The sequence below is a fragment of the Brachyistius frenatus genome, unplaced genomic scaffold (assembly GCF_029030835.1).
Source record: "Brachyistius frenatus isolate BFR_SWC_R1_liver_20210118 unplaced genomic scaffold, ASM2903083v1 Contig_164, whole genome shotgun sequence".
Classification (NCBI taxonomy): domain Eukaryota; kingdom Metazoa; phylum Chordata; class Actinopteri; family Embiotocidae; genus Brachyistius; species Brachyistius frenatus.
Genome location: NW_027210763.1, coordinates 804,671 through 827,723, shown reverse-complemented (window position 1 = coordinate 827,723; position 23,053 = coordinate 804,671). Strand labels below are relative to the sequence as shown.

General features: G+C 54.4%; 2 protein-coding genes across 6 annotated transcripts; both read right to left on the bottom strand.

Annotated features, from left to right (window-relative positions):
• Positions 1–374: 374 nt before the first annotated feature.
• tbc1d15 (TBC1 domain family, member 15) lies at positions 375–7,512 on the bottom strand. 2 transcript variants are annotated; one of them, XM_069716866.1, is made up of 17 exons: positions 7,445–7,512; positions 5,754–5,858; positions 5,426–5,500; positions 5,206–5,353; positions 4,820–5,027; positions 4,339–4,441; positions 4,054–4,248; positions 3,847–3,975; positions 3,445–3,548; positions 3,169–3,263; positions 2,888–3,004; positions 2,478–2,578; positions 2,222–2,321; positions 2,038–2,135; positions 1,823–1,939; positions 1,638–1,724; positions 375–1,413 (listed from the first exon to the last, which is right to left on the bottom strand). In XM_069716866.1, the coding sequence occupies exons 1-17, from the start codon at positions 7,466–7,468 to the stop codon at positions 1,237–1,239; spliced, it is 1,983 nt and encodes a 660-aa protein (XP_069572967.1). In that variant the 5' UTR covers positions 7,469–7,512; the 3' UTR covers positions 375–1,236. The 2 variants fall into 2 exon arrangements, with proteins under 2 accessions (XP_069572967.1, XP_069572968.1); XM_069716867.1 differs by lacking the exon at positions 7,445–7,512 and adding an exon at positions 6,049–6,882 and having other exon boundaries at positions 5,754–5,993.
• Positions 7,513–8,273: 761 nt separating this feature from the next.
• LOC138631720 (zinc finger C3H1 domain-containing protein-like) lies at positions 8,274–20,900 on the bottom strand. Of its 4 annotated transcripts, none has more exons than XM_069716859.1 (36): positions 20,235–20,900; positions 19,414–19,800; positions 19,188–19,259; positions 18,947–19,083; positions 18,372–18,831; positions 18,055–18,266; positions 17,853–17,976; positions 17,693–17,778; positions 17,424–17,603; positions 17,165–17,323; positions 16,937–17,074; positions 16,729–16,847; positions 16,523–16,642; positions 16,059–16,233; positions 15,798–15,926; positions 15,014–15,640; positions 14,807–14,937; positions 14,544–14,675; positions 14,280–14,401; positions 14,001–14,102; positions 13,791–13,913; positions 13,519–13,696; positions 13,146–13,332; positions 12,862–13,050; positions 12,475–12,712; positions 12,285–12,390; positions 12,002–12,200; positions 11,815–11,909; positions 11,617–11,724; positions 11,214–11,318; positions 10,969–11,131; positions 10,733–10,833; positions 10,282–10,383; positions 10,049–10,088; positions 9,692–9,754; positions 8,274–9,138 (listed from the first exon to the last, which is right to left on the bottom strand). In XM_069716859.1, exons 1-36 carry the CDS (start codon positions 20,767–20,769, stop codon positions 9,007–9,009), a joined length of 6,276 nt encoding a protein of 2,091 aa, XP_069572960.1. In that variant the 5' UTR covers positions 20,770–20,900; the 3' UTR covers positions 8,274–9,006. The 4 variants fall into 4 exon arrangements, with proteins under 4 accessions (XP_069572960.1, XP_069572961.1, XP_069572958.1 ...); XM_069716860.1 differs by having other exon boundaries at positions 14,807–14,916; XM_069716857.1 differs by having other exon boundaries at positions 9,046–9,754.
• Between the last annotated feature and the right edge of the window lie 2,153 nt (positions 20,901–23,053).

The window sequence follows — 23,053 nt, the reverse complement described above, 5'->3', positions numbered from 1 at the left end:
ATTTCCTGCTGAACAGGAAATGAAAGAGGCGGCGGGCGGCGGGAGGACTGAGACGTCTTTGTTCTCTCTGATGCAGCTTTATGAGCAGATCGCAGGTGATACCTTCCTCCGTCTCCTCCGCCAAATGTCTCCCATCAAAGGGACGGGGGGATGGTGGGGGACGGGGCGTCCATCTCACATGAAAGCAGCTGAAGTGACATTTGGAAGAGCAGTGACATTTTATACACATTCATGAATCCTCTTCATCACTTTTTATTTAACTCATCTCACGGTGGTGCGTTCAGGGACCAGTGTGACGTTGGATCACTGATGAAGATGGTGCGTTTAGGGACCAATGTGACATTCAATGACCTCAGAGACCCAACACGGAGACACTGAAGGCATCAGGAGAGCTGCAACACTTCCTTTATTGATTAAATCAGCCAATCAAGAGACAGTGGGCGGGGTATTACAAACCACAAAATAAAAGCTGTAAATTCCAGTGCTGATCCCAAAACTTTGTTCTGTTGAATATAAATGTGAGTTCAGGACTTCATTCCGATTTCATTTCATTTAAATCAGATTGAATTTAAAGCCGTCAGATGATCTGTGAACTGAACAGCTGCACGTTAACGTGTTAATCCGGCTTGTTCGCTGCCTCTCCAGGACGAAGATCTGCTCCTCGTCTTCATCGTTTCTGACAATTAAATAAATGTTTCGGTTTCAGGCTGAACTATCTGAGCACAAAACAACGAGTCAGGAACATAAGCAGATTATATCATGGATGATGAAACTAATGATTGACAGCAGCAGAAGTATGTGTGAGCAGCTCCTGTCTGCAGTGCATCATGGGTAATCAGACGACTGTCACCGGATCACTGTGATACTCGAAGGAGACGTAAAATCAGACAGATTCTCAGGCAGCTTCTGAACTGTGTCCCTCTGGAGGTTTATTGTGAAAGGACCTCAGTCGATGATGATAGAAACAGGAAGTGGAGTCCCTCTGAGTCTGAACATACGTGTTCCATGTGTGTGGCTGAGTCACAGAGCAGGTGCTAGGTTACACACCTGCCTGCTGCTCACCTGTCTGAGTAGAAAACATCTGGAGGAACACCTGCGTCAATCAGAGACACAAACATGGTACAAGAAATTACAAAAATAAGATTCTCAATAATCTTTTTACATTTTCTTCCTCTTCTGTCTTCCGGTGGACGACGTGGCGTCCAGCTGACGTCCCCCGTCAGTCCCTGCTGGTCATTATGATATGAAGGCAACTTTGCAGCTGTGCTGAGAGCTGGTTTCTCTCAAATGTCCGTTGGAGCAGGCGTCCCGCTGAACCGGGCCGGGAGCCGCAGCAGAGCCGCAGTCTGTCGGGTCGGAGCCGCGGAGCTCCGAGTCGAAGCCCAGGATGTTGCTGACGGAGCGAGGAAGGTCCTGAGGAGGACAAGAGATGATTGGAGGAGACGTGATGGATCTACAGACGCTGTCCCTGACACACACACACACACACACACACACACACACACACACACACACACACACACACACACACACACACACACACACACACACACACACACACACACACACACACACACACACACACACACACACACACACACACACACACACACACACACACACACACACACACGTACCTTACAGTTCCGGACTTGCAGACAGATTCCTTCTGATTTCTGAAGAATCTCCTCGATGTCCAGTTTCATTGAGAGCTCGTTGATGTGCTTCAAAACAAACAGACTCCGTTTAACTTCTAAACAAACAACAGGCTGTAAACAAACAACAAGAAAACAACCAACAACGTGACGTCAGCTGCGGGTACCTTGAGGATCTCGTTGAAGCCGTAGTTCTCCTCCATGATCTTCTGCTTCTCAGAGTCCAGGATGGCACAGCAGACCAGCAGGTGGAAGTTCTGGCAGGGAAGCCCGGTCCACATCACCTGAGGTCCACAGACACAGAGGGAGATTAACTCTACAGGGTTCCAGGGGACACGTCCACCTGAGGACAACAGACAGAGGTAGAAGGACGGACACCGACCTCCCAGAGACGCAGGACGTCCTGGAAGCTGAGCTCCCTCTTGAACCGGATCAGTAACCAGCGGAAACAGAAGTACAGGTAACCCGAATCCTGAGACTCTGGGGGACAAACACAGAGGACGCTTTAATATTCAGGGTCTCCGGGGACGTGGACGGGCGCCGCGTTGACATGACAACCACCGTACCCAGGTAGTTCCAGAAGGCCAGATCCAGGAGTCTGAGCAGGGTACTGAGCTGGATCAGCTGAGTCTTCATCCCCTGCATCTGCTCCTCAAAGTTCTGGTGCTGCAGCACAGAGACAGACACACTGAATGAGCTTCCTGTGTGACAGATTTGACAAGAAACACCTGCAGGAAGTTCTTCTTCTTCTGTGGTGGTTAATGACGAAAACCAACACGGAGGCCTCCGGAGGTTCAGAACCGGACCAAAGACCGGACTCACCATCTGGTCCATAAAGGAGACAAAGCACCAGAACGCGTCCACCTCGTTCTCCATGACGTAGAGGATCGGAGACAGCAGGTCGCTCATCCCCTGGACGTAACCTGGACGACAGAGACAGAGGACGGGTCAGTGACAGTCCAGAACCAGAGGAACAGGTCCACTGCAGGAACCCACGTCTCTACACCTGCTGTTTAGGGGCTCAGACTGTAAACGGTCAGGACCTGTCAGGATCTTTAAGATGGAGGCTCCAGATCCTTCAGGTTCTGGACCTTTAAGATCTGGATCTTTCTGGTTCTGGTCCGTGACTACAGCCGAGTGCAGATGTTGATTCCGTTTCATACAGGCTGAAGCGTGGCAGCATGTTACATGTATGTGCTGCAGCACACGGATCAGAGTGTGTGCCGGCTCACCGAGGTCGAAGTCGTACATGCAGTAGGTCATGAGGATGTCGTGCAGCAGAACCAGGCCCGGGTTGTCGATGCCTTCATAGAAGCGGTTGGTTCTGTCAGTCCGGTTCACGTCTTTCTCTGAAAGCAGCACAGGACACACGTGACGGTTGTCAACACAGAGAGGGAGTGTTCACGTGTTCACATGTTCAGATGTTCACGTGTTCACATGTTCACATCAGGATGTTTGTGTTGGAGCTCTGCAGTCGGATCAGAACTTCCTGGACCTGAACTGTGCGTCTCACCGATCAGACTGCGGTAGTCTCTCAGTCTGGAGTTCCTCCTCTCCTGCTCTTCACTCACCGACTTCCACTGCAGCTTCATCCTGAAGTATTCATCGCTGCACACACACACACACACACACACACACACACACACACACACACACACACACACACACACACACACACACACACACACACACACACACACACACACGAACATGAGGGCAGCAACACGTGTTCGGTCTACAGAACACGCATGGACAGGAAGCTGAAGAGCATCATAGCAGCCGTTCGTACGTTTTGTCTCTCTGCAGCGTCTTCCTCTCCTCCAGCGTGCTGCTCCACTCAAAATACCCCAACAGGAACTTCCAGGCCTCCTTCCGCACGGCGTGACACAGACCCTGCAGAGGCAGCACACGCGTGATCAACAACACGCGTGATCACCAACACGCAGAGACCAGAACCACTGCAGGTCTCATTCATCACATGATCCTCCGACAGAAGACTGAGGACAGGAAACTACACGCTTCAGAGACGACTGACTGAACCTGGATGTGCTGGGTCTCTACCCAGTAGAGCCTCAGTAGAACCCCAGTAGAGCCCCAGTGGAACCACAGTAGAACCCGAGTAGAACCTTATTAGATCCCCAGTAGAACCCCAGTAGAACCCCAGTAGAACGAGTGAGGAAGCTGAACGTGCCCCTTTGAAGATGGCGTGTTTCAGCTGGGGGACGTTGGTCACCCGTCCCTCCGAGTCCTGCCGGTTGGTCCAGTCCTCCGCTGACACCGGCTCCTTGCGGCTCACCTGGGGCCTCGCTCCCAGGTCGACCTGACGGGGTCAAAGGTCGAGTCAGCGCACGTCAATGTTGCTTCGTATCAATGCGCAGAAACGCGGCGCCCGGCTCACCCTGGTGATGACCTCGAAGCCCGGCTCCTCCTGCTGGTTGAACTCCAGTCCGGGGATGACCTCGCCCAGCAGGTCGGCCACCTCCTCCGGGGGGCGCTGCTCCTGCTCCTCGGTCCCCCGCAGGGCGTCGAAGATGTAGTTGGTGACCTTGGAGAAGCCGCCCAGCGTGGTCACGTACGGGTCCCGCTTGAACTTCTGCAGGAGACAAAACTGCCTGTGAGAGTCGGACTCGGGGTGACTGGAGGTGTCTCTGTGTGTCTCCGGGACATCTCTGAGGGGTCTTACGTGGACGAGGCCGAAGTTGTTGTCGTCCAGCAGGTTTTCGAAGGACTGAGACAGAGCTTTGTTCGGAGTGCTGACCAGCAGACACGTTTCATCATCTGGAGACCTGCAACACATTCATTATTTATTTATTCACTCATTCAACAGGTTCCTACAGGATGTTTGGTTCCTACAGGATGTTTGGTTCTAACAGGATGTTTGGTTCTAACAGGATGTTTGGTTCCAACAGGATGTTTGGTTCCAACAGGATGTTTAGTTCCTACAAGATATTTGGTTCTAACAGGATGTTTGGTTCTAACAGGATGTTTGGTTCCTACAGGATGTTTGGTTCCTACAAGATGTTTGGTTCTAACAGGATGTTTGGTTCTAACAGGATGTTTGGTTCCAACAGGATGTTTGGTTCCTACAGGATGTTTGGTTCTAACAGGATGTTTGGTTCCAACAGGATGTTTGGTTCCTACAGGTTCCACGTGTTGGTACTCACTCTGTCAGCAGAGCGAATCTCCGCAGGCTGTCCAGGAACTCTGTGCTGCCGCCCTGGTGGAAGTGCAGCGGTGGCGGGCAGGTGGACGTCTCCTTCAGCTGGAGGACCAGGAAGGTCCAACCCTCGTCCTTCACGGTGATGGACCGCAGGTCGCCGACGCTGAACGAGAACCCCCACCGGCTCCTCTCGTGGCCGTGGTTCAGAGAGCCTGAGGGACGAGACGCAGGGCTCAGAAACACAGGCAAGCTTTCAAAATAAGAGCATGGAAAACACCAGTCTAGAACATTCAGAGATGGATTATTATAAAATGAATTAAAAACGGATTAATAAAATGAATTGTAAACAGAAGTCCAAACATGTCCTCTGTTTACAGAACCAGTTCTGACCTTCTCCGTTGGTGCAGGGCCTCTTCCTGAAGGACACGGCGTTCACCATGTCCCACTCCGTCTCGCAGCTCTGCTGGGTCTCCAGCAGCTGGTGGGACTGGGTCCTGTCCCCGGGACATTGGGCCCACTCCACCACAGAACTGGAGTCCTGCTCGGACACACGCTCACTTCAGTTCTCAGCGGTTCCACGTTTCAACAGACAAGACAAGACGAGACAAACCTTTCCAGCAAACAGCATGTTGGACGGGTCCACGCTGTCCTCCAGAGGCCTGTACTCCACCACCATCTCAGCGTCCTGATACACACACACACACACACACACACACACACACACACACACACACACACACACACACACACACACACACACACCATCAGCGGGTTACTGCACAGAACCAGGAGAACCGAGAGACTGACAAACTGTCTGAACACGCAGCTGAATCGATCCATAATCAATCAATCGATCTGACACCTTACGGAACAACGACGGAGACGGACAATCGGATTAATGGGCAGAAGCAGCTGAGAGAGTTCTGGTTCTGATTTACCTTGTCGAGGATCCGAAGGGAACCTGAGACCAGTAAGTCCTGCTCGAGGCCGTCGTCTTCATCGCTGCTCGGATGGATGAAGACTCCGTCGTGTTCATATATCACCTGATGGACAGACGGTACAGTCAGCTGAGAGACACCTGTAATTCAGCTGAGAGACGCCTATAATAATACACCTGTAAGACACCCGAGACACACATCGTACACCTGTAGAACACCTGTAGAACACCTGTAGAACACCTGTCGAACACCTGTCGAACACCTGTAGAACACCTGTAGAACACCTGTCGAACACCTGAGACAGACAGTACATTCAGCTGAGAAACACCTTCACCACAGTGAAGTTGGCTTCTGATTGGAAGCTCGTGATTGGCGGTTCTTGATTGGCGGCTCATCATTGGGCACTTTAAGAAGAAACCGAACTTCCTGCTGTTAACAGTCTGTCAGACATTCAGAAACCTGAAATCAGTCTGGAGGTTTTCACATCTGAGTTTGAATCTTTACTTTGTTTGTGAAAAAATATAAAAAGCAACATTTCACTGTTTTAGCTCCGTGACTGATATCAAACTCACGCAGGAGGAGCAGCTCCAGTTTGTGGTCTATCAGCAGCCTGCAGCCGGAGCTGGGGCCGGAGGGGGACAAACTGGGGCCGGAGGGGGACAAACTGGAGCCGAGGGGGACAAACTGGGGCCGGAGGGGGACAAACTGGGGCCGGAGGGGGACAAACTGGGGCCGGAGGGGGACAAACTGGGGCCGAGGGGGACAAACTGGAGCCGAGGGGGACAAACTGGGGAGGGGGACTGAGGGGGGACAAAGTGGGGCCGGAGGGGGACAAACTGGGGCCGAGGGGGACAAACTGGAGCCGGAGGGGGACAAACTGGGGCCGGAGGGGGACAAACTGGGGCCGAGGGGGACAAACTGGGGAGGGGGACTGAGGGGGGACAAAGTGGGGCCGGAGGGGGACAAACTGGAGCCGAGGGGGACAAACTGGGGAGGGGGACTGAGGGGGGACAAACTGGGGCCGGAGGGGGACAAACTGGAGCCGGAGGGGGACAAACTGGAGCCGAGGGGGACAAACTGGGGCCGGAGGGGGACAGACTGGGGCCGGAGGGGGACAAACTGGGAAGGGGGACTGAGGGGGACAAAGTGGGGCCGGAGGGGGACAAACTGGGAAGGGGGACTGAGGGGGACAAAGTGGGGCCGGGTGAAGTTCCCCAGACTTCCCTGTAACCTGCTATGTGGGTTTGAGATGTTAGCAGTCGAGCTAACTTTGACAAGCCGGAGCTCCGGAGTTCAGCCGCGGAGGTGAAACTCTCCAACGGGAGTTTGGAGCTTCATGACCGGGCTGACACCGCTCACAGGCCCGGCAACAACAACAACAAGCTAAAGTTAGCTGTTAGCATGTCCGCCTACTGACGCAGCACGGTCAGCGTGAGGAGGCCGAGGGGAGGCTGACGCCGAGCCGCCTCCTCCTCCTCCTCCTGCCGCTGTGAACCGATGATGAAGTCGGTGTAGCTCCAGTAGTTAGCACAGCAGCTACCGCTGCTCGGTGGACCGGAGGGACAGCGCGGGGCTACACGGAGCTACAACCGGACAGACCCCGCTCCTCATGCGGAGAGACGCCGCTCCTCGACCAGCTCTCCCTGGACCGAGACCGGCTGCTGGAAACAGAAACTCGTGTTTTTTTTTACCTTCGGCACAGACTCCGCCGCCATGTCGCCCCGCTCTCCTCCTGATGACGACGGCACTTCACGTGACCGCCAACTTCCAAAACAAAACTGACAGCTCAGCTTCCGGTTTAGAAAAGAGAAAAAAAAAGTCAGCTTCCGGTCAAAAAATAACAAAAAAAGAAAAAAAAACAGCTTCCGGTAAAAAAAAAAATTATAATTATTATTATAATAATAATTGAAATGAAATGAACATTTCAGCTGACCGTTTTATTGTTTAAAAAAAACAACTCAATAAAAAAATATACTTTGGAAAGTACAAACACTGCTGTCTGTACTTTTACTGCAGTAATTGGAGTACTTCGTCCAGCACCCGTTTATTTCCCTGTAATTTGTTTCTCCACTTTATTTATTTCCCAAATGTTTTTATTTCAAAGTTACAGTTCAAAGATTAAAAAAAATGCTGAGGTCACTGATCATCAGTCAGAGGTCAAAGTTTATCACACGCTCCTTGAGAGCAGATAAAAAAAAAAAGGGTTGATTTTATATTTCAGGTGTCATTTTACCAGTCAAAACCAGTTTATCCTGAAAATGAAACATTTTAAAGAAGTGATTAGTTCAGAGTGGTTCATTTCCTTCAGTCCGTTTATCAGCTGTGGATGTGGGTGTAGCTTCTTCCATCATATGTAGATGCTTCTAGGTGTTTCTAATGACATTGTTATTTATTAGTTTATTATTAGTTTCAGCTTCATTCGACTCTGCTGTGAAAACAGATTAAAATAATAATAAAAAGTTGTAGTGTGAAGCAGAACAAACACACGAAGAATCAATAAAAACTCAGAGAGGCTTTAATTATTGTTAAAAAATAATTTAATAACATTTGATTGAAACAGAAACAGAACAGTGGAGGGGCGTGTCCTCGGCTGTCTAATACTCTTTAATCATTATGAGGCAGACGGGACAAAAGGAAACAGGCGGCAGCAGCAGAGTCCCGGTTCATTAAAGGGTCGTTCCGCGGGCCCTTCAGTCTCTGTTGGCAGTCTCTCTCACACTCATTCAAAACAGAAAACACTACAGGCAGGCGGCCGCCCCGCCGATACCCGATCAATGATCAGTTTGTTTGATCGCTTTACCAAAATAAAAGTCCTGTTTATTCACTGACATAAAGAAAAGACAACGAGCACATGTCTGTCGCAGCTTCACTACGGGGTGGAGGTTGAGGGGGGAGGGATGGGGGGGACGTCCTTTAAAACACACACGGAGGGGGTCAAACACCACAAGTGACACGTCACGCCCCCACTCCCCACCCCCCACAGGTAAATGAAATAAAAAAAGGGAGGGAAATGAATCCAACTGAAAGGTGAGAGAAACTAAAGAGAAGGTGATGAAGAGTAAAGGCTTCACTCAGCAGTCGATACTTACGGACACAAGCAGCCAATCAGAAGACAGGAGCTCTGAGGCCTCCGTCCTGGGTGGGGGCGGGAGGGGGCACGGGCGGGGAGCTGCAGGAGGTGGGGGGACGTCTGTCTTACCTCATCTGATCTCACTCAGTCCCCTCTGATTACTTTTATTATCCATCAGTTTGATCAGAGATCCGATTGGCCGACTCCCCCGAGCTGCTCGTTCAAACTCACGCTGACCCCCGCCTGCTGACAGCTGTCGGCCAGCCGCCGCAGACGCTCAGAGGCTCCGCCTTCTGCTGCCTCGAACAGCAGCCGCTGCAGGGGGCGGGGCAAAGACAGAGGACAGGGGGAGAGGGGGTTGACAGGAAGAGGGGGAAAGAGAGAGGGTGGGGAAGGGGGTAGCAGCAGAGATGGAGGGACAGATGTGGGAGGAGGGAGAAATGGGAGGGGGGGGAGAAATGGGAGGGGGGGTACAGAGACAGAGGAGGTGAGGATGGGAGGGGGGGGGGGCAGGTGAACATGCTGTATACAGGTGAGTTCAAACAGTTTACAGTCACTTCACCTCAGATGTAAAGCTCCGTCAAATTAAGAGCATGAATATAAGACTCTGTCAAATTAAAAGCATGAATATAAGACTCTGTCAAATTAAAAGCATGAATATAAAGCTCCGTCAAATTAAAAGAATAAATGTAAAAGTCTGTCAAATTAAAAGCATACATGTTAGGTTCTGATCACAGCGAGCTACAGACAGGAAGTGAGCGAGTGTAAACCACTGTGTGTGTGTGTGTGTGTGTGTGTGTGTGTGTGTGTGTGTGTGTGTGTGTGTGTGTGTGTGTGTGTGTGTGTGCGTGTGCGAAGGGTGAATTACATGTGTCCACAGGGCCGCACACAGAGGGAGGTGATGGAGAGCCTGCTGATACATGAGTCGCACCTGGAAAACAACAAAGACAAAATAAAAGCAGGGAGCAGAAAACAGAGCAGAAGGAAGAAACACAGTCAGGTTCAGTCGTCTGGTAAACAAACAAACAAACAAACAAACAAGACAAACTTAAATCTAAGCCATCAGCAACGTTCAGCGATGTGACGGCGCCACCTGCCGACCACGAGTCACCACATCAGCGTCACTCGTCTCTGCGTCCAGACGCAGGCAAAAACTAAACGTGTCGTTTTTCCCGCCCGAGTTAGCGGCAGCAGGAAGCTCCGCCCACCCTCCACCTCCACTCACCTGCGGTCGCTCCTTCAGCTCCCGCTCCACCGCGATCGCTCTGCACAGAAACACAGTCAGAGCTGATCAGACCTCAAAGGAGCTTTTCGCTCTCATTTCAAATCCCCCGATCGGACCCAGACATCCCATCAGCCCCGGCTGTAAACATCATCATCATCATCCTCCCCAGACAGAACAAAGCTCCGCCCCCTCCGGCCTTCACCTGCACCACCAGGTGTGTTCGGTTCACTCACATCTTCCAGACGGCCAAACACCTCGGAGCACTGCTGCTCAGCATCCGCACCTGGAACCGCAGGTGCTCCATGTTCTCGTCCCGCCACTCCTGATGCAGCAACCTGAGGAGACACGGAGCAGCCCGTCAGGACAAACAACAACAACAACAACAACAACCAGAAGACAAACAACAACAACCACAACAACAAGACAAACAACCACTGCACCAAGACAACTAGAAGTAAAACAACAACAGCAGGACAGAGAGAGTCAATCCATGCTGAGACATGTGTCCATCAGCCTCTGAGGACATTTTGTTGACAGTCTGTGATGCAACCGGTTCTCACAACTAGACGGACTGGCACGTGTGTGTGTGTGTGTGTGTGTGTGTGTGTGTGTGTGTGTGTGTGTGTGTGTGTGTGTGTGTGTGTGTGTGTGTGTGTGTGTGTGAGAGAGAGAGTGAGAGTGTACCTCAGGCCCAGCTCAGTGTTGTTTGGCATGGTGTACCGCAGTCTCTCCAGGACCAGTGCATGCTGGGACGGCGGCAGGTGGCTCAGGTAAAGAGTCACCACCTGCAGATGGAAACATCAACACTTCCTGTTTGAGTCCAGCTGTGCAGCAGCAGCTGGAGGAGCTCCACAGAGGTGAGCTCCTCCTCCATTTAAACTGGTGAACGTGTCGGACTGCAGCTGCAGCGTCCGTCTTGCCTTGTTGTGGAAGCGGTAGCAGCTCCAGAACTCGGCCGGGTTGAAGGGAACCTCCAGCCGAGACGGGACCGTGCTCAGGGAGCGTTGGACCAGGTCCGAGAAGAGTTTGGACGGCCGGCCGTCGGCGCCGCAGGCCGGCTGGCTGCAGCTGAACTGCAGGTAGCTGCAGAGAGAGGACAGGCGGTCAGCGGAGCAACGATGCAGCCGAACATGCAGCAGGTCGTCGTCCCCGCAGAGAAACTCACTCCATCCACAGTCGGTGCAGCTCCTCCAGCTGCAGCGCCGATCCCAGAGCTCGCTCGAACGCCTCCAGCGTCTCCTCCACAGAGCCGTGACACCACTGCCACCGACTGAAACGACAACAACACGTTTAACAGGCCATCTTAACCTTAACCTGGGAGATTTAACCTGTCTTTAGCATGTTTAATGTGTTAACGTGTATTAAACGTGTGCTAGCGTGTATTTAGCGTGTGTTCAATGTGTTAACGTGTATTTACCGTGTTAACATGTCAGCGTGTGTTTAATGTGTATTTAACGTATTAATAACATTCTGATGTTCTCTTCGATCCCAACAGGAAGTCTGCGGCGTCCTCACTGAGGACACGTTTCTGCGGGATGTTTGAGCGTGAACAGGTTGAGGAGACAAACCAGTGGACGAGGTGCAGGAAGGACGTCTGCTGCTGGAGCTGCTCCTCGAGCTCCTTCCTGACGACGGGACTTCTGAGCAGCTCGTCGGAGGGGAAACCCAGGACGTGGCTGAGGAGACCAAAAACAAACCGACTTCAGCTGGTCTGCTCTCGCAGAAACACACACACACCCGTCTGCACCTGCGTGAGCCGGACGTACCGCAGGACGTCCACCGGCGTCCTCTGACTCTGCTCGTCCTCACAGAGCGACAGGACGAATCCTCTGAACAGAGGCACGACAGCGCTCGCTTGGTCCTGAGGAGACAGCAGATTGAGAGACGGACTTCCTGCAGGGGGCGCTCTGCTTTCAGCCAGCCGCTCTTCTAACGGTGAGCGTGTGAGCTCACCTGAGCCGTGAGGAACCTGCAGGAGTGGTAGAAGACCTCGGCGTTGTGGGGACACTCGGCCAGAGCGTGCAGCCACGTGCCGACCGCCTGCTCGCCGTGTCCTCTGCAGATGTGGAGGTCGGCCAGCGCGTCCCTCAGAGCGCAGGACTCAGGACACACCTGCAGCAGCGACTCGCACAGAGACACGCCCTCCTCGTACCTGCAGGGACGCATCAGTCACTGCAGTTATCCTTCTGTTTTAGTCAAATCTGACATTAGAATTTATTGGACACATGTCTCTCACATCTGCAGCACTTTGTGGAGAAGGATGAGGTTGGTGTGAAGAGGAAGACAGTCCAGCGTCCTCTCCCGGGGGGACAGAGACTCCTCACTGCACTGATGGACTGCATCTGAGAGGACAAACAGAGACACGGTGAACGTTTCAGCCGCCGTCTCCATCCTGTCTCCGTCTGTCCACGAGAGACTCTCCTTACCTTCGAACAGGGCGACCAGGATGTCGGCCGGCGTGCTGACGTCCTGCGACGTCCTCCAGGGCAGCAGGAAGGACGCCCTGCTGACCAGCCGGGACGGGTTGGAGTCTGCCGGGTCGTACAGGGCGGCCGGCAGCCGGTCGAACTCGGTCAGGTGGATGTAGCAGAGCCAGAGCAGCGCGCGGTCGCAGGCGGTCAGGTGCTCGGCGACGCTCCGGTCCTGAGGACACTTCAGGGCGTTCTGAAAGGACCACACATCTCTACTGCAGCGAGTTCACAAGCCCCGCCCCTTAATGTTAATCTGCGCTCCAGTCCCGCCCTCCTCATCTTAATGTGGTAATCAGGTGACCACACCTCCACCTAAACTTAAGCGACCACACCCCCGCCCACCTGTAGGAGAGCCAGGGCCGCCTCCATCCGTCCAGAGAACAGACTGAGCTGCACCCTGAAGAGCAGAGCCTCCATCAGCTGGAAGGACAGTCTGTCGGAGACACCGGAGGACGCCTCGGCGAGGAGGAACTGCAGCAGACGACCGCACACGTAGTCCTTCCCCTCGAAGGAGCTCTCCAGGTTCAGGTACTGCAGAGACAAGAGGTCACGGGTCAAAGGTCACATCACATGGCCGATCCACCGAAGGTACCGACGACAGCCGTCAATCATCCACAGCTGCTTACGTTCCACCACACTCGGTAGTCGGGCGCGTGCTCCACAGCCATCTCGCACATCTCCTGCACCTCCTCCCTGCTGCCCCGCCGGGAGAACAGACTCAGGTAGTGACTCCACACCTCCGGGTCCTCGCAGTTACTCTCCAGAGACCGAGACAGTGTGTTCAGGGCCGCCTCCAGACACTCTGCTGCAGGACTGCACGGACACAGGAGGTCAGGGGGCGGAGTCACACAGGAGGTCAGGGGACAGAGTCAAGGGGGGCAGAGAGAGGGTCACAACGGGAGGAGTCACAGGAGGAGACAGAAGGAGGGTTACAGGGGGCGGAGTCAGAGAGGATGGAGACAGAGGACAGAAGGACAGAGGAAGTGTTGGGGGACTCACATCTCCTTCTGGTTCAGGTACTTGAAGGCCAGTTTGATCCACAGCTGGGTGTCCCGTGGACTCTCTAGGACGCTGCTCTCCAGGTTCGATATGTCGTCCGTCTCACTGACAAAGTACCGTCTGTCCTCAGACGTGACGCAGACGTCCACAGCAGACCGGCTGCTGTCAGAGCCGTCGTCTGGACAACAAACAAACACAAACACAGCTGAAGGTCAGCTGATCGGAGGTCAGAACAGAACCTCCTCAGACCCCCTCAGATTCTGTCCCCTCACCTCGTCTTCCAGGCGTCAGGTGTCCAGCTGTAGTCTCGTCCTCGCTGTTGTCCTCTGGGCTGCTCGGTGCGGATGGCTTCGGCCTCCACCTCCTCCCATCTTTACAGGTGGTGAACGGAGGAACTGGAGGAGACACGGGGAGACAAGAGGAGACACGATGAGAGACGTCTGCGGTCAGACGATCAGAGCGACCAATCAAACGTCACCTACTGTGTCTCCGGCTCTCGTTGACTTTACTGACGAGGAGGACGGCCTTCTGGTCCACAGACATTCTGTCTCTGTTCTGTCCAAACAGCTGCTGCATGTACCTCTCTGGAACACACACACACACACACACACACACACACACACACACACACACACACACACACACACACACACACCTTTGATTATTGATTATGAACTGTTTGTATCGATTGATTGATTATTGCTTCATGTCCACAGACTCTCTCAGACAGGTGAGCATCCACCTGGTCCTCTCAGACATACCTGTGGCCGCACTGACGGCCTCGTCTGAGCTGCTCTCAGAACAGCCAATCAGAGGCAGGCTGTAGGACAGGATGTCCTGGAACAGCTGGTTTCCTGTCAGAGTGCAGTTCCTCATGTGCTGCCTGCAGGGGGCGACATCACATAGGAAGAGGGTCATCGTCTCAGGAACATCACTTAATGTGATCATCACATCATGTGATCCTTGCCTCATGATTTCTGTATGTTCCGTGTGTTCTCCGTGTAGAAAATGAAAGATCCACTCACCATCTGCAGCCGTCATCATTGCAGGTTCCTGTGAGGTCGAAGCGACAGAAGCTCCTGTTGGGTTGGACGGAGTTACTGAAGGACACTGAGCTCAGAGACAGCTTCTCCTTAGTCCGGTAGTACGGACTGAACCTGAGGACAGGGGGGGGGGGGGCAGACAGAGACCTGAACCTGAGGTTGTCTGGGATGCAGGACTATATTTGAATGACTTGTCATCAGCTGTACGTTTACCCATGATGCATCGGGAGAAGGACGAGGCGTACCTGTACGACCTGAACGCCAGCAAAGGGCTGTGATAGGCTCCGAAGGGGACGGGCCTCAGCTCTAAGCCGCCTGATTGGCTCGTTGACGTTTCCACCTCCACTGGAAGAACCTGCGCGAGGACCAGAGAACACTGAGCACGAGCGTGACCACATGATGACAGGCTCCTCCCCCATCAGCTGTGAGGAGTGTGCTGTGGCGGTGCTCACCTGTGCGGCGGGGACGTGGTCCTGGTGCGGTCCCAGCTCGTGCAGCTCCCTCTGAAGCAGCTCTCCCAGCCCGGCCTGCTGCTGGTCCCGGGTCCTCAGAGCCTCCAGGTCCAGACCCGCAAACATCTCCGCGGGCAGCTCGCAGCCGGCCGCCGTCTTGGCTGGCTTGCTGCCGTCTTTGGTGGGGGCGGAGCTCGGTGTGTCCAGGTGGGGTTTGGTGAAGGAGTTGCTGGACTGACGGAGGGAGGAGCGGCGGCCGCCTTTGGTTGCAGCGGCGGGCGCAGCGGGTTCCGGTTCGGTTTCGTCCTCGCTGTCCAAGGTGAGTTTGTCCTGGGTGAGGTCGTGCAGCGAGGGCTGGGGGAGGGGGATGGGGATGGGGATGGGTAGAGGGAAGGGGGCGGAGGGGGCCGGCGGTTGGAGTGGAGGGTTAGGGGAGCTGGCGGTCCGCGGCAGCGCCGGCTCCGCTCCGACTCCTTTGTGGCGCAGCGCCTGAGCCTCCTTCAGCTTCTGGATCTTCAGGGCGTACTCGGACTCCAGCTGCTGCAGCCGCTGCTTCTGGGCGATGAGCTCCACGAAGTGACGGGAGGAGCCGCGAGGGGCGGAGTCAACGCACTGCAGCTTGGTGGGCTGTAAGACAAAGGGGCGATACTTTCAACACACACTGGCGTCCACATTCTTTAAACATCAGAGGTTTTTAACAGACATGAGACGTGACATGTCCCCCTGCGCCCCCCTTCTCTCTCTCCCTCTCCCTGACCGACAGGAAGTTGTCGGCATGCCTCACCAGGTTCTGTCCGGAGACCGCTCGCCGCTTGGGTCCTCGGCCGACCGCCCGCTGAGCCTGAAGCAGCTCCTGCTCCAACCGGACCGCCAGCGTCTTCTTCAAGGACACCCGATGTTCCACACGCTGCACCTGCGGAGGACGAGGACACATGCACCTGAAACACATCTGACCGCTTCAACCGCCACCTGAGATCTGTCGTGCTCTAAACCCTGAGCAGTGACTGCAAGCACAGAACAACCTGACAGTCACCCGTGAACTCACCTGCTCCTGCAGCTTCTTCAGCAGCGTCCTGTTGGCACCGACGATCTTCTCCGACGCCAGCAGCTGCTCTCTCAGTTTGGACACTTTGGCTTCGGCGGCCTTCAGAGACTCCGCCTTCTTCAGCTTCTGTTGCAGTAGGTGTCTGAGGACGGCCTCGTCCCTCTGCAGCAGGTCTCTGTAGGGACGGGACCAGCACCAGGTGTCAGTCATTCTGTTAAACTGTTCTGCAGCTGAAGGCCCACATCTGACCAGAACTTCTCAGACTTTCCGAGATCTTTTGAGACCTTATTAGGCCTCTAGAGAACTTCATTAGATCGTCTGAGACTTTGAGATCTTTTGAGACCTTCCCAGACTTTCTGAGACTTACTTGTCAGACCTCCTTTCTCAGAAGTGGACCGATTCTGTCAGTCGGAGCTCCCGTCGGCTCTCGGTTCTGGAAACTGACCGTGAAACTCGCGACTTACCGGTGTTTGTTGAGCCTCTGCTCCGCCTCTGTCAGCTTCAGGGCGTAGTCCAGGACCGGAGCGGCAGGTGAGCTGGTGCCGCGAGGCCCGTGGTCCTTCAGCATCCTCTGCTTCTCCCTGCTGCGAGGAGTCAGAGGGGTCAAACAGCAGAACCTCGGACAGTCGGTACCGTGTCATGTACGTTCAGTGTGGTGTCACACGGCTACCTGGCGATCTCCTCCTTAAGCAGACGGTACTCGGCCTTCTTGGCTTCGGGTAAGGCCTCCGGAGTCCGGACTGGGTTGTTCTCCTTCTCGCTTCCCGACGCTCCTTTAGGCTTTGCCGCCTGCAGAAACATCATAACACACACCGTCAAGAGATCTGGACCAGAACCTGAGTCTCAGAGAGATTCAGGACCGGTAAAAGGAGCTGCACCTCCACAGTCCTCCGCGCCTCCTTGATCATGAACTCCAGTCCTCCGAACACCGTCTGGGCAGAACCGCAGGCGTCCAGGTCAGAGTCGCTGTCGTCAGAGTCGTTGAGAGACACCACCACCGACTTGTGTCTGGGCAGCTGCGGAGACAGGAGACAGACAGGAGATGAAGACAAGGAGACAGACAGTTAAGACTCCTCTGCGGCGATGAAGATGAGCGTCTCTCTTACCACCAGCGGAGCTCTGGCGGCATGGTGTCCTCTGGCGAACTTGCTGGGTCGGGACTGAGACACCGTGTTCAGATTGACGGTGCTCAGGTTCCCTCTGGTCGGCTGCTGGACGTCGGCAGGAGGTGGACAGCTCGGAGACGGCGGACCGCTGGAGTCCCTCTGCAATAAGGACAGAACGCAGCATCAGCACCAGAACTGGACACCCCCCCGACTCCCGAGGTCTCATTCACCGGGAGACCTCGACCCCAGTATGACTCACCTCGCCGGTCAACACCCTCTTGTTGGCCATCGACATCAGACAAGTCTCCCTGAGCAGCATCTCCTCCTCTTCCTCTTCATCGGCAAAGGGCGGCTTGGGGGGGGGCTCCAGCTCATCCGGTGGGGGGGGCAGAGGGGGAGGCGGTGGAGGAGCCCCGGACAGCAGGTGGAGGGGGAGGGGCTAGGAGAGGAGTAACAGCAGAGTAACTGAGTACAGGTCAATGAAAGAGATCAGTGAGTGAGGTTTTGTTGTGACGGCGGCGAGCGTACCATTCCGAAGGCGGCGGCGTCGGCAGCGTACATCGGAGGGAAACCTCCCGGCTCGGCGGCGAACAGCTGGCGAGTCGGCGACGGCACTGAAACACAGAAGGCGTTAAACGGGAAACAGGAAGTGAAGGGCGGTGGCAGGTGTTCGGTCCCGCCTGCTCACCTGGTGAACCGGGCTCGCTGTCCGTGTCCATCGCCACCTCGTCGTAGTTGTCGTACTGGTAGAGGTTCCCCGAGGCGTCCAGGGACGGTTTGCCGGTGGACTTCCTGTGCTCGCGGTCCCTGGACTGAACAGAGAACACCCAAGTGGGTTAGTTCTGGTTCTCGCGGCGGAGACTCAGGTGGCGGCGGCGGTGGACGCTCACCTTGCTGCGCGTCCTCCTTGTCCCGCCCACCAGCTTCATGAAGCGGTTATACTGCTCGTCCTGGTTTGACAGGTCGCGAATCCGGCGGATTTCCTCCTCCCGTTTGCGGCGCTCCTCCTCCTCCTGCCGCCGACTCTCCTCCTGCTCACGCTGCTGCTGCAGCTTCCACGTCCTCAGCTGCTGCTTCCTGAAGGCCTGCTTCGCCGCCGAGCCTGAGAGACACCGGATCACACCCGTCACCACCATGTCCAAAGGACACGCCCCGCCACCCGTCACCACCATGTCCAAAGGACATCTACCCGCAGGCCCCGTCTCACCTGCGCCCATCATCTTCTTAGTCGGGTGAGGTTTTCCTGGAGTCCGCTTCCTCTCCAGAGGAGGTTTGGGACCCGGTCTGGGACTCTGTTTGGGTCTGTCTCTGTCTGGAAGTCTCTCTCTGTCCCTGTCAGGAGGACGGGCCCCGGTCTTGGTCCTGTCCCGGTCCAGGGGTTTGGACCTGGTCCTGGTCTTCTCTGCAGCGGCTGCAGCGGCGGCGGCGGCGGCAGCAGCGGCGGAGGAGGCCGACCGGGTGGTGACTCTCTGCCTGCCAGGCAGAGCAGCGGCTCCGGGAACCAAGCCGGAACCAGAACCCTTCTCCTGGGCCGCCTTAGTGATCCGGTCTTTGCTCTTCTTCATCACCTGCAGCTCCTTCTGCTGCCACTTCTTACTGGCCGACTGCAGAGCGAGGAGACGCAGCTGCATCTCCGACAGCTCCTCCTCCTCCACCTTCACCACCGGCTGAGGACACACAGGAAAAACACACCTCCGTCATCCACACGCAGGTGAACAGGTGTGACAGACTGTAGGTGAACAGGTGTTTAGGGGACAGGAAGTGGTGGCGGCTCAGGCTCACCTTGTCAGGTGAGATAACCGAGTCCTCGCTGGACGCCGACGACTCTCTGCAGCACGCACACGTCTGCGGGCGTTTCTGCGTGTCGTCCTCCTGCTCCGCCTCTTTAGCTGCTTCTTCTTCTGTGGTGCACTGTCCTCCTGCACCGGACGACAGACAGGAAGTGATTTTGGAGATTAAAAAAAAAAAAAAAGTCTTTCAAACCCGTGGCAGTATGTGTGTTTGTGTGTGTGTGTGTCCTCACCGCAGCACACACACGCCCTCTCCTGCGCAGCTTTTCCTTCTTCTTCTTCTGTGGTTCGCAGCTCTCCTGCACCTGCCGACACACAAGACAAGGAAGTGTCACGACCACTTCATCGGAAAACACACACACACACACACACACACACACACACACACAGATAAACGCAGAGGAAAGCACTCATCACCAAACTTCACCTTTCTCCCTCGGCTCCGCCTCCAAAACTCACCTACGCCCTCAGCTCCGCCTTCTTCCCCAGGCTCAGCCCTCTTCCTCTGCAGCTCATCCAGGTCCGCCGGCGTGGGGAGTCTCTGCCGCAGCGGTTTGATGTTGAACGCCTGGAACACTTTCTTCTCCTCCTCCTTCTCCAGCTCCGACGGCTCCTCCGTCGGTTCGGTTCCCGGTCTGGTCTCCAGGGTGACGTCCGGCACGTCGTCTCCGGGAGGCGAGGCGGCCGGCTCCAGAGCCATGGTCTCCTCCTTGCGGATGCACTCGAGCTCCAGCTGGATCTGCTTGTACTTGGACAGCAGGTCCTCGAAGGACTCGTCCACGATGGTCTCCGGTTTGGGGACGACGTGGATCACCTTTCTGGGCCGGTTCCTCCCAGGCGGCTTCTCTGAGGTCTCACGTCAGGGACACAACTCATCAATCCTGTCATTGATCCACTGATCATTTAAGTCATCAGAAAACACACACACACACTGAGACAGATACACACACCTGATTGTTTCTCTGTCAGCTGACTGATCAGATCATGTTTCAGAGACTCTGCTCCATCACTGATCAATCGATTGATTATCAGACTGTTATCGACCTGTTAACTGATCCATCATTGGTGGTTCACAGTGACCCGACTGACTGAGTGACTGAGTGATCCATTGATCCACTGATTAATCGATTATCAGACCGGTTCAGACCCTCACACACCGGTCCTCCAGCTGAAATGTACCGGGGCTGCAGCATGGAGCTCCCGGGTTTCTCTCCTCTAATTAACCTCCTTCTCTGGAGACTCTCCTCCGTCTCACGGTGCCACTAATCAGGAAAGGATACGTTTCCTCGACGGGGAGCCGTGAGTCTCTCCGGGCCCGTAACGACCAGGGGGAGCTCTGCTGATTCCCCCCCGGCCGCCTCGGCCCCAGGCCCCGCGTCCACCGTTCGGCATGGCCCGGTGCCTGAACTTGCCCAGGGCGCCGTGGCTCCGCTCCCAGAAACTGGACCGCGGGCTCGGCTCGCCGTGCGGACCGAGTCCCGGCAGCGGCGGCGGCGGCTGAGGCGGAGCGGGAGGCCGGTCGGGCCCGCTCGGCCCACACTGCTGCCTGTGGCTCGGTGGGAAAGGGCCGTGTACGTGAGGTCCGAGGTTGTACGGCATTAGGTGGCGGAAATCGGGCGGCTGGTGTCCCAGGTGGGGCGGCATGTTGTGCGGGTGTTGGTGCGGTTTTCGAGCCCGCGGAGGAGCGCGGCCGCCGGGCCTGCTACCATCCCCCCGCCGCATCGGCACGTTCTCCTCGGTTTCATCGTCGCAGATCTCCCCGTCTTCGAGCTCCCCGTCCTCCGTGGGAGACCGAGTCGGCGCGCTTACATCCATGTCGAGGGTACGGCAGTAGCCGTAGCAGTCGCCCGCGGGTCGTGGACTCAGCAGACGGTCGCTGCGGAGCTCATTTCTCCGTCTTTAACTCCGCTTCATGGAGACTCGCTCTACTCCGACTGATAGCGTTAGCTCACTGCTAGCTTCCGGCTGCTAGCGCGTAACTCGAAAGTCTCGTATGTTCTTGTTGTATCGCGGGACTGGACGCAGCCAGGAAGCAGCCCATATAAGGATGGTGTTGTTTCAGCTGGTATTTTATGAACAGAAGAAACGTGAATGTTTCTGCAATATAACCTGAGTCATATAAAAACAAACTAAACACTAACATCCGGTTGATATTAAGCCAAAGAGCTGTTGTTAAGGATCTATTGAACATTGATTATTCTTGTGTTGTCACTGAGACGCTCCTGTTTCAGGACATTATAAAATCAGAGGGCTGCAGGGAAACTGAAGGACATGTGACCTGTTGAAACTTGGACCGACGGAGTCATAAAACTCTAGGACTTTCTGTTCAGAAAACTTCCTCTGCAATCAGACACTTCCTCAGCCAATCAGAGACAGGGGACCTTGGACCGGGGCCCAGACCCTGACCTCTGACCTCTGTGAGGACAGATGGATGTCAAAACTGTCTGGATGACAAGGAGGAGGACGAAGCCAACACGCTAACTGGGCGGGTCGTGAAGAAAACACGTCGGGTCCTGAAGAGCGCAGGTCCTCTGGGTTTATTAGTACGCCCGGTTTAAACGCCTGTCAAATAGTAAAACCAGTTTTCATGAGTCAGTGAGAGAAACAACAGCAAACAGCCTAAATATCAACTAACTTAAATACTAACCAACCAACTAAGCGTCCACACTACAATAAAAACATGTTTTGATGTCTCAACTAACTGACTGACTAACTAATTAACTGGCTAACTAACTAACTTACTGACTAACTAACTAACTTACTGACTAACTAATTGACTGACTAACTCACTAAAAATCTAACTGACTAACTAACTAACTAGCCAACTGAATAACTAACGGACTGTCTAACGAACTAACTGACTAATTAACTAACTAACTGAATAACTTACCAGCTGACTAACAAAAAAACTAACTAAACTAACTAACTGACTAACTAACTGAATAAATAACTGACTAACTGAATAACTAACAAAATAAATAAATAACTGACTAACTAACTGAATAACGAACTGACTGAATAACTAACTAACCAACTAACTAGCTCCAATGACCTTTCAGTTCTTTTCACGTTCTTTCTGTAACCGTGGTGATTTCAGTGTGCTGGAATTTGATTGGACGAGAGCAGGGAAACGATCTGGTTTGATTGATAAAGTTCTTTGACCAACAGAAAACATTTGGATGTGAGAACACAGACAGAGAGAGACTCTGCAGGCAGGATATAGAGGGTGGAGGACCAGATCTTCCTCTCTCCTCCTCTTCCTCCCAACCAGGCAGGATGTCAGAGAGGGGGATGGGGGGCGGAGGAGGAGGAGGGGGGGTTACCACCCTGTCCCACTAAAGGAGCATTACGCCTGAAGATAAGAGCGGGAAGCAGACGCTGCAGTAAAAACAGCAGTTTCAGTCGACTGCTGTAAAAGATGTTCTGAAATATTTTCAAAAAATATCACAAAAACAGTCGACCTTTGACCTTCTGAACCGTTTCACCCCCTTCATCTCAAAGAGGACCCGAGCACAGTCACCTGACCTGCATGATGAAGACTGAGGAAGACTATGACTCCTGACAGGACGGGCAGCTCTGTGGAACCTCCTGCTGGAGAACCGGGTCATCGGGTGAGAACGTGTACTGATGATATCTGACGAACCGGAGATCCGCCTCACAACGTTCACGATGTCGACAACAAACCTTTGTGTGTCTCTGATTCTACACAACTGACGGCCTGAATGAGAACACATCACATGTAAAATCACTGAACACAGAAGAACCTGAGTGTGATCAACGAGGTTTCAGGAGGAACCAGGAGGAACCAGGAAGAACTAGGGGGATCCAGGAGGAACCAGGGGGAATCAGGAGGAACCAGGGGGAACCAGGAGGAACCAGGGGGATCCAGAGGGAACCAGGAGGAACCAGGGGAATCCAGGGGGAACCAGGAGGAACCAGGGGGATCCAAGGGGAACCAGGAGGAACCAGCGGGATCCAGGGGGAACCAGGAGGAACCAGGGGGATCCAGGGGGAACGAGGAGGAACCAGGAGGAACCAGGTGTGTTCAGTTTCTTCCGGAGAACACTTATGTTTGCACATACACCGTTATATATACTGT